Genomic DNA, 10,707 nt, shown 5'->3' with positions numbered 1-10,707 from the left:
TTTTTTTTACCTCTATTTAACTAGGCAAGTCAGTTAAGAACAAATGAATATTTTAAATGACGGCCTAGGAACTGCCTTGTTCAGGGGCAGAACGACAGATTTGTACCTCGTCAGCTCCAGGACTCGATCTTGCAACCTTCCGGTTACTGGCCCAACGAGCTAACCACTAAGCTACGCTGCCGATATATCACAGCTGTCAGCCAAACAGCATTCAGGGCTCGAACCACCCAGTTTATAATCCATAATACAAACACATTTTAGACTTTTGTCTCTGCAATACTGCACACTACGCAGCAAGAAGAGGACTTGATGCTCATGAACACTACCAGTATATTAACACCTGCAGTTCAGTACTCCAACCACTTGTGTCCCCATGAAGGTTAACTTCAAAATAATTTAAGGTAGCTGTTTTTTAAAAATTAATTCGCATATTTTTGCTGTTTTTTTCTTCAGTTTACCTGAACTATCTTTGGTTGGCATATTATACGACATGTATTTTATGTATGTAACTTGGTGCTTGACATCAAAAAATAGTTTCCCCCCTGTGGCTAATACAGCTCGTGACATCATTGTTTATAGACTGTGGTAGAGGAAGTGGAGTAAGCGAAGTCAAGATTGTGAAGAGACCGTGGAATGTAAATATCATGCCCGTTGTCAGCCAGCGAAGCTCGTTAATGTTCTACACGTCGGTCAGTATCTTTTCGTAAAAATCTCAATTTGCTCTTGATTGGACCAACACCTGTCTAAATTTCACAACGTTTTTGCCAATTTACGCTGTCAACTGGCTTTGATGGTAAGTTGTTTTATTTTCTGCTGGTCAGCTAGTAGGCTAACAAGCTGCCACCATCATCAAGATATTTGTTGCATGGTAGTGATGGGCGCTACCAACTTCTGAGCGTCAGCACGAGGGTATAACGTTAGCAAGCTTGGTGTCACTTGACAGATGCAATATTTTCTACCACGGCTTTATAGTTCCGTTCTCATTATTTTGTCAAACCCAGGGTCAGGAAGGAGATGTGTTGTTGGAGAATAGTGTATTATTTCACGGACTGATCATTGATCTTTTTCTTGCAGGTCTGATACAATTTAAGAGTATGGTTACTCGCATTCTGGGACGACGTTAAGATGACAACCATGCCGCGTTAATATCCTAAAAACCTACGAGTCATTCATGTCACAAGACAAGGAGCAAGATTGACTAGCGCCATCCCGCTCTTCACTTGTTTTCGCTGTAGCTTTTCTGTCAGTCTTCAATTGGTATATTCCCTTGTATCGTCAGGAAAAGCACAACTTTTATAACTAGTTAGATAAGTTTTGCATCCCCCCAAAGAAAACTTTGCTCTAGTTTGCAGCTGTAGCTTGCCAGAAGCTATCAAACCAAACCTATTTGACAGGGAGCTGCAGGTATCTTACTCGATAACGTTAATGGACAACGGCAGTACTGAAAATGATCTATAAGATATTTGTTGTTAAAGTTTAAATGTGTGTATATATATTTTGTGTAAAGATCATTATTTATTTTTTGTTGGAGGAAAGCTTGTAGTTTTACACTTGCACTAAATTTACCAGAAGCCCATGTGCAATGTCGAAAAGATAGCCTATTTGTTATGACATCCCACACTTGAACTGAAAGAAAATGTGCAAGTAGATATTTAAGGCTGTATGAAATCCACTCTCTCTTAGTCTGTATGACATAAAACAGACAGAGTGACTGTGGATTCTGCTGTAGCCATCCACCAACCCCGTCTTGCAAACTAAGGACACTGTTACTCAGGAATGCCAGGGAACTGATCATCAAGATTTCCTTCAAGGTTCACCTATAAGGTCACTGCCTACTTTTAAATCTGTGAATATACTTAATGTAAAGGGCTGAGTTTGTTTTTCTATTCGTATACAACCTAAGCCTGAAGTAGTCTTTACCGACGACTTGGCCTTATTTTCAGTTGATTAAGTGCTACATTGAACATTGCCCAGCTATGGCAGATTCTGGCACAGAGATAGTTGGAGGAGATCTCCTGAGCGTTGTCAAAGATGACTGCTCTCTGACAGAGGCCATTTCTAAAGAGGGCGGCCTTACAGCAGGATCGTCTGCGGCTAAAGAAATCCACGAAGCAGAGCCCTTGGACCATGAAGACTCCACCAAAGACCCATCAGTTAAGACTCCAATTATGGAAGCAGAAGGTTTTGACGGATACAGGGAAACCTCACTCACACCAACCACCACGTGTGCGGCCATGTCTGAAAACGGCACGACAGAAGACGCTCGATCCACCCTGCAGAGCCAAACTCTGACAGAAGGGAACCGGGAGAGCTCAGAGGCCACATTTGGAAGATCGGACGAGTATAGCCAGTCAGCAACCACCGACTCCGCCTCCTTCTCCATCCCCAGCCTAGAGTTCTTCGAGGGCAACAACGGGAACGACGAGCCATTGTCCTCCTACTCTGCCCTGGGCGTCGAGGGCAGCTCCCTGTCTGCCGACGTCCCCTGCCTGGCCGACGATGTCCTGGCTGGCGTCGCTGCTGCCACAGCCACAGGAGGGGCCACCGCCGCGGATCTAGAGCCCATGATGCCGGCCTACTACTTTGTGAAGTGGATCACCTGGAAAGAGAAGAAGACCCCCATCATCACACAGAGTGAGAACGGGCCCTGTCCCCTGCTCGCCATCATGAACACCCTGTTTCTGCGCTGGAAGGTAAAGTCGGACTGTAGAACCAGCTAGCTGGGACTAATGGGGTCTGTGACTACGCATCTCAATCGTCTTAAGTGGCTTTAGGCATACTTCATCTGCACTGATGTCAAACCATATGATAGGGGAAAGCACTATATTGGAGGACTATTGGGGGATTTTGCATTTACTGGTCTAGATCGGTGCAGATCAAAGAAATGAGCCAAGAGAGGAAGCCACTTTAGGCTATTGAGATGCACTTTTGCTGTTGAGGGACTTCAGTGGCCACCTTAAGGTGACTGAGAATAAGGATGAGATTGACGTACTCTGAGGATGACACAGCCGAGGTGTGTAGGCAGGCTAGAATTAGTGATATGACACCAGAGGGAGGGAAGTTTCTAGAGGCAGGAATTACAGGTTCATGTTGGGGAGTTGTATTAAGAGAGGACAGAGGACTTCTGAATCCTATAATCTTGTTTGTACTATCAACATGAAAGCAGTCTGTCACTTTTAGCTTTTAAAATCAAGCAACGCAGAATTAAAGTTTATGAAGGGCTGCATGTCTGTGTCAGAGAATGCATTTTTTTTTGACAATTTCAATTTATTTTGACATTTATTTTGTTGGGGGAGTTAGAGGTACAGTATTCCAATTCATATATAATTTCATATTCCCTTCAGATTACATTTCTTCCACATATATTTATTTCACTCAGAAGAGAAAAAGCCCTCCCCATTCCACCCATTCCCGTGGGCCTGAAAGTAAAAATATACAAATAGATATATGTATATATGTGTGTGTGTGTACATGTTGGGCTTTATAGTTTTGTGTGTGTGTGTGTGTGTTAGGCTTTAGCTGAGATCGTTCTTCAGAGTCAAGTATATTTGTCCAGGCCTCGATTGTTCCTTGACCAGCACCATTCATTCTAATGTTATAACTTCCAATAACATCTGTATCCAACTTCACAGAATCTGTTGATAAACAAACATGGATCAAGGAAAGGGCTTATGAATGAAAATTGTGTGTGTGATTTGTCCCCAGGCCAAGCTACCCGCCCAGACAGAAGTTATCACCACAGAGGACCTGATGGCTCACCTTGGTAAGAAACATGGGAGTGTATTATCTGCACTTCCATACAGACTTTAACACTGAAACTATTGTATTTTTCAAACATTTATACACTTGAGGTTGTCACTGGCACATGAAAATGCAACCAATGCATGAAAGTACAGGCAACTAAAGAGGTTGCATATTATCAGGCCGTAAACAAAAGCTCATCACTGGCCCTGTGCCCAGGAGCCAAGGGCTTAAGTCATTGAAATATCTAGCAGATTTGATCAATCTGACCATTACCATAGGGGAAATAAATTATAACACACATTCCTGTTTGGTCTCTGACTGTCTGAGAACCACATTATCGTTAAACTCCCACAATTGGTCTTTCTGATGTTTCTGCCACAGGAGAGTGTGTATTGTCCATCAAACCCAGGGAGAAGGCTGAGGGAATGGAGCTCAACTTTCAGCAGGTAAACTCACCTCTGTATTTAACACACAAACACAGCAGGTAAACTCACTTCTGTATTTAACACACAAACACAGCAGGTAAACTCACCTCTGTATTTAACACACAAACACAGCAGGTAAACTCACCTCTGTATTTAACACACAAACACAGCAGGTAAACTCACCTCTGTATTTAACACACAAACACAGCAGGTAAACTCACCTCTGTATTTAACACACAAACACAGCAGGTAAACTCACCTCTGTATTTAACACACAAACACAGCAGGTAAACTCACCTCTGTATTTAACACACAAACACAGCAGGTAAACTCACCTCTGTATTTAACACACAAACACAGCAGGTAAACTCACCTCTGTATTTAACACACAAACACAGCAGGTAAACTCACCTCTGTATTTAACACACAAACACAGCAGGTAAACTCACCTCTGTATTTAACACACAAACACAGCAGGTAAACTCACCTCTGTATTTAAACACAAACACAGGCCGGTGTCTGTCCACTTACTTGACACTCATGTGTGTTGTCAGAACATTTTTCTGAAGCTGTGCACATGCGTGTTTTTCTGCAGGTGCTGTCTTATCTATTTTGTAGCTGTGTGGCACAAAATCGTTTGTGGTTGAGACTGAGTCATTTTTAAGGGGAAGCGGAGTTCACTGCAGAGGCAGAAGCCACACAGGGGACTGTTCTCACAGTAAAATCAGCTGTGTCATCGATGCTAAGCCTCACCAGCTGCCACTAGAGTACAAGAATAAGGAGCTTAGGGAACAAGGATTAAAACATACTATACTGTACCAAGGTGGCAAGATGGTGCCTGTGTGGATGCAGCCAATTAACTTAATGATGTGGTCATTAGCAGCTGTTTAATACAAAGTGACTTACAGTCAGCCCATTCTATTCAGTATGTGTGGCGGATTGCAGGAATCAAACCCATTGTCCTTGGTGTTGTAAGCACCATGATCCAACCACCTGGCTCTGACACTTGAAGCTCAATTAGATGTGCTGTTTCGACTGGACAGCTTTTGTTTTCTGACATCAGAGCTGTGGGTGTGTATAACCACAATCTGGTTCATTATTCATGGCTGAGCTCAGAGGATGGTCGTTCGCTGCTCGACAGTGGTAAAGAAACTATAGGCAAAACCGATGTGGACAGGTATGATTGAGTGCCGGTCTCTTACAAGCCCTTGTGAACTTTGTACTACAAGATTAACCTGCATATTCACTTTGCCTCATCGCACATCAATCTAATTTCCATACCGTACATGTCACTGGAACCGTGGTGTTAACCATATGAGAAATCAATCTAGGAACAGCTGATACTGGCCTTCTGTGCAGCCAACTCTGTTTCATGCATGTACGATTCCATTCCAGTTCAAAATATGAATTAAAAATGTTCTGATCTTCAATTCACCAAGTTAACCTTCGTTCAATCTCTGAATCGACTGTAATCGAAACGGAAGTAACCCCCTGACCCTGGTTTCCAACTCAGTTTCCAACCTCTGTATAGTTATATGATATGTATTTTTATCTTTGATTCCGCAGAACATGAGCGATGCCATGGCAGTCCTGCCAAAGCTGTCCACGGGCCTTGATGTCAACGTGCGCTTCACGGGCGTGTCAGACTTTGAGTACACTCCAGAGTGTATCGCCTTTGACCTGCTGGACATCCCACTCTACCATGGCTGGCTGGTGGACCCTCAGGTAAGCGACATTGTAGAACATGTGAAGGTAAAAGCCCTCCTTTTACAATTAATGCCCCAAATCCCTTGTTTTGGGCATCTGTTTCAAAATATTTTCTTTCTCCAGAGCCCTGAGATGGTGGCAGCGGTGGGAAAGCTAAGCTACAACCAGCTGGTAGAGAAGATCATTGACTACAAGCATTCGGCCAACAGCAGCCGTATCAGTGAAGGTACAGGACTTTTCAAATCCTTACTTCACATACATTTGAGTTGTCACTAACTCTTGTCCTGGTGAGCTACACGTGGTTCAGACTTCAATTCAAGCCCAGCTCTAATAAAATGGTTTTTATTTATGAGGGTCTTGATGGGAAGTTGATCATTTAATCCCAATTGCATTCTGTACTCTCTCCCCCCTCTTTCTCACAAGCATACATGTTCACTTGGCCATTTCCTCTGTAATACAACCATTCCCCTTGCTTTATTATGCCTCTACTTCTCCTTCTCTGTGCTGTCAGGTTTGGTGGCAGAGCAGTTTCTGGAGTCCACAGCGACCCAGCTGTCGTATCATGGACTTTGTGAACTCAACACTACAGTCAAGGAGGGCGAGCTGTCTGTGTTCTTCAGAAACAACCACTTTAGCACTATGATAAAGCACAAGGTGCGTGTGTTTGATTTTACCAATCTATAGGGTGTAACATATAGAACCTTGCAGATAGAAATGTAATATATAGAACATACTATTCTACATGAGGCATGTAGCACGTTCTGTAACGTTCCCTCCACAACATTCTCTAAAACGCTGCTCACTCCCCTCCAGTGAATGACTTTTGACCCCACAGGGCCACCTGTACCTGCTGGTGACAGACCAGGGCTTCCTGCAGGAGGGGGGGGGCTGGTGTGGGAGAGCCTGCACAATGTGGAGGGTGACGGCAACTTCTGCGACTCAGACTTCCGCCTGTGCCACCCGCCCCAGAGGAGTGTCCCGGTGACACAGCCCGAAGACCTCACGCCCCAGCAGCAGCAGAGACAGATCGACCAGGTCTATGACCCCCCCCCCCCCCCCCACACACACACACACAGCCTCACCGGTTTCAGTTTGAGGAAACCTGTTATTTGAGAAGCACCCAGATGCAGTATCTAATGCACTACTGAGACAATCTCCGTATCTTAAGCTGCATCTAGATACTTATTTATGTTTTTTTATGGGTAGAACTGCCACGCTGTCTGTGTCTAACTTGATCCTAACTTGAGATCTCTATGTACAGGGAATCATGCATTGATATTAAGGATTTAAGCCTCTGCACATTTCCATGACTACACGTTCACTCACCCTATGGTGTATGCTTGGTTGCCAGGACTACCTTGTGGCCATGTCTCTGCAGCAGCAGCAGGGGGTGGCCCCGGGGACCCTCAGTGACCTGGACCTGGCCAGACAGCTGCAGGAGGAGGAGTACCAGCAGCAGCAGCAGCAGCAGCAGCAACAACAACAACAAGGAGGTCCCTCCCAGGCCCCGGCACAGCAGGTAACCAACCACACTGTCTGGGCATATACAAGAAGGAAAGAGACTCCTCTTTAGGCTTTAATTCAATACTTCAACAGTATGAAAGATAAATACAATACACCAGTATAGACCAGTGGTATTCAAGTTGAGGGGGAACTGCAGTGGGGTCGCCATATTTATTTTTTACAAACTTTAAGAACTAAAATGTAAAAGTAAAGATTATTGTATGGCATAATATGCAAATGTTTTTGAGAAAGATTTGAAAAATGTAACTGAGTAAATTTATTTATTTTTAATTTGGATAAGCAATGAAAATGTAATGAATTGAAGGTTATTTCTTGATGTAAAAATCTACATGTTCTGAGTTTGAAGATTTGTCATTAGATTTGGGGTGGGGTCGTGAGAAATTATTGTGGTAAAAAATGGGGTCCCCAGAAATTCTGGTGGAAAAAGTGGGGTCCCTGCTGTAAAAAGTTTGACCACTGGTATAGGCGATTGGTAAAGAAACAGTGCCCAATGGTGCTTTTTCAATTACACTACAATTTATTTGAGCAGAAAACACATTCTCTCACCACAGAGCATTATTGTACTTTTCTGGTACTGGGTTTCTGTTATCCTTTGATTCACATCTGCTGAAAAAGTCCCATTGATCATCACAAACAACCTACATAGAAGCTTCTCCACTTCCTTACTCTGACGGTTTGTTTTGCTTTAAGGTGAGAGGTCAAGCGGCCGCCCAGCCGGGAGGTTCGAGGAGACGGGAGAAAAAAGGATGATTCGGACTGTGCCATATTATAGCGGCATCTAACCTTACCCTAGTCTCCATGATCTCCCTATGATTTTAGCCTGCCCTTCTTTGCATTAAGCCAACCCCTAACACACACACATATATATATATATATCTCACACACACACACAGAGAGTTCGGGGATTGTGCCCCTGCCACCTCAATGCCAAACCCACCCCTCACACTGTTTCCTTTGAACATCCAGGCCAGAAGGTGGCAGTACTAGTCACGCTTCGCAAAACCATAGAATAGAATAGAAATGTCAATTGAGGCACCAGACAGGAAATCCTTTGCAGTTGGTGGGTTGCAGCATCTGAGTTGTCCAAGACCCATTACAACCCAGGTAGAGTCATGAAACACATCTGTAACAAATGTGTAAAGAAAGCTAAGATCTAAATGAAAGGGCAGTCACTACAGCTCAGACCAGATGATGTATCTTAAAATGGATAATGCAGCTTTTAAAATTGTTTATAGGAGAGCACAAAGACGACCCCGTCCCCCGTCCCCCCCTTCTCTGCTACACTCTTCTGCCATCCTCACAGCCTTAGAAAGCCCGGTTTTTAAGCTAACTGTAAGGAAGTCACCATCTGCCATGATGGAAACTCGAGTACATTCCTGTCCGATACAGAACGGTGCACCGTTATGCCTGGCTCGAGGGCCCGAGACAAGGATTCTGCGAGCCCAAACAAAGATATGGCTTTGAGGGCTGAGTTCCCAAAGGTCCTATCTGCTAGACTAAGCATTGGCCTTACTTTCCCTGTCCGATAGTGTACTGTGCTGTAGTTAGTAGCATGGAGGAATTATGCAAAAGGTGAATGGATAAGGACAGTGAAGGTGTTCTTCTGGAGCATCTGTTATGGATGACTTAAGACCAGTAGGGGGCGGTGTTAAAGATAACTATGGGAGTAAGAGAAGTCCCATTAAAGGTCCAATGCAGCTGTTTTTTTAATCTCCATTTAAAATTGTTTCTGGGTAACAATTTAAATACCTTACTGTGATTTGTTTTCAATTAAAATGGTCAAAAAGAAACAAATAGCTTCTTAGCAAAGAGCCATTTCTCAAGCAAGAATTTTGTTAGGACTGTCTTGAGTGGGGAGGGGAAAACTAGCTGTTATTGACAGAGCGGTTTGGAGGTTTGATGTCACCAGGCAAGCCAAAACTTTCTCATCACAGAATGACATTTCAGGCGGTCTTATCAAATAGCCCTTATTACTAAAACGGCGTTATAATCTTTCAGAATTTCACAATATTATTCCAACCTCAGTGTGGAAATATATAACACAGGAAAAGCACGTTGACTGCACTAGATTTTTAAGCAAACCTGTCACTTGAACCAACTATAAGAAGTCTGCATTTGATTTACAGTACTTAGGAACAAAGGCCAGTTCAGGCGGTTGCTGCAGTTTTGCAAAGGTCAGATATACAAGCCCTTTTGAAGTAGCTTTAGGGTGGAGGGGCTTTTAGCAACGCTACAGTACTAGACCACACCTTGACGCCAAGTCTTAATCTTCGCCACTTCTTCATTTGTATTTAATTTTTCATGTCAGTAAAGGAAAATCTAAACAAACTGTCATGGTGTCCAATGACTCATTTGTCTGGTGAATATCATTATTTCACGTCGAATCATAAAACCAGCTCAGTATCATTATCTGCTGTTTTCACCTGCAAAGCTTCATTTTCTAATACTTGTGGAATAGTTTATCAATGTTAGTGGTACAGTGGAACTGGACACAAATGGAAGTTAATCACACGCATACAAACACTTCTACTTGTTGCAGGACCATTGCATTTTTTCAAATTCATAGGTTTTTGTTTTAGCTTCTCTTGTAGCCCTTTCTGGCTTTGTTTTTGGTTTCTTCCTTTTGAGGTCCTCCTGTTTCTTGTCCACTTGAAACCGTTCGTGTAAGTTTCTCCCACTCGTTCTCTCAAGTAGCCAGCTACTTCGACTCCTTGACCCTTTTATAAAAAATGTTTTGAAAAACCTCTCAACTTCTTCTCTGCACCTCTTGTTTCCATCTTTGGATGAGAGTCCAAGAAAGGCATTAGCCTCTTCATGACCAGATGAATCATATTGTCCCTTTGCGGTCATTTGTTAAATCCACTTCAATCAGTAGACGAAGGGGAGAAGACAGGTTAAAGTATTAAGCTTTAAGACATGTATTGTGTGTGATTGGGCAAGAAAAGTACCTTTTGAACGGGTTATGGTAGGGGACAGACACACCGGTTTGAGTGTCAACTGCAATGCTGCTGGGTTTTTCTAACTACAGTCCGTGTGGATCAAGAATGATCCAAGGACACCCAGCCAACTTGATATAACTGTGGGAAGCATTGGAGCCAGCATCCCTGTGGAACGCTTTCGACACCTTGTGGGGTCCATGCCCTGACAAATTGAGGCTGTTGTGAGGGCAACACAAAGGTGTTCCTAATGTTTAGTATACTCAGTGTTTCTCTCATTTGATGAATTTTGGTTAAATGTGCAGAGTGGAATGTCATTTAATTGGGAAACTAAACCTACTGCAACACAAATTACTAGTCTGAATATGTAA

The 10,707-nt window shown here is 43.3% G+C and overlaps 1 protein-coding gene across 1 annotated transcript; it reads left to right on the top strand.

Moving 5' to 3' along the window:
- The first annotated feature begins 451 nt into the window (after positions 1-451).
- LOC124043487 (ubiquitin carboxyl-terminal hydrolase MINDY-1-like) lies at positions 452-9,728 on the top strand. Its single transcript, XM_046362133.1, is given in 11 exon segments — positions 452-793; positions 1,075-2,693; positions 3,706-3,763; positions 4,126-4,190; positions 5,736-5,894; positions 6,000-6,102; positions 6,388-6,530; positions 6,712-6,756; positions 6,759-6,911; positions 7,228-7,395; positions 8,091-9,728. Coding segments are annotated over 10 exon segments (1,671 nt in total). The 5' UTR covers positions 452-793; positions 1,075-1,976; the 3' UTR covers positions 8,151-9,728.
- Positions 9,729-10,707: the final 979 nt, after the last annotated feature.

The sequence above is a fragment of the Oncorhynchus gorbuscha genome, linkage group LG09 (assembly GCF_021184085.1).
Source record: "Oncorhynchus gorbuscha isolate QuinsamMale2020 ecotype Even-year linkage group LG09, OgorEven_v1.0, whole genome shotgun sequence".
In the NCBI taxonomy this organism is placed as follows: Eukaryota; Metazoa; Chordata; class Actinopteri; order Salmoniformes; family Salmonidae; genus Oncorhynchus; species Oncorhynchus gorbuscha.
Note: the sequence above shows the minus strand (reverse complement) of the source record. Positions and strands in the feature narration are given on the sequence as shown.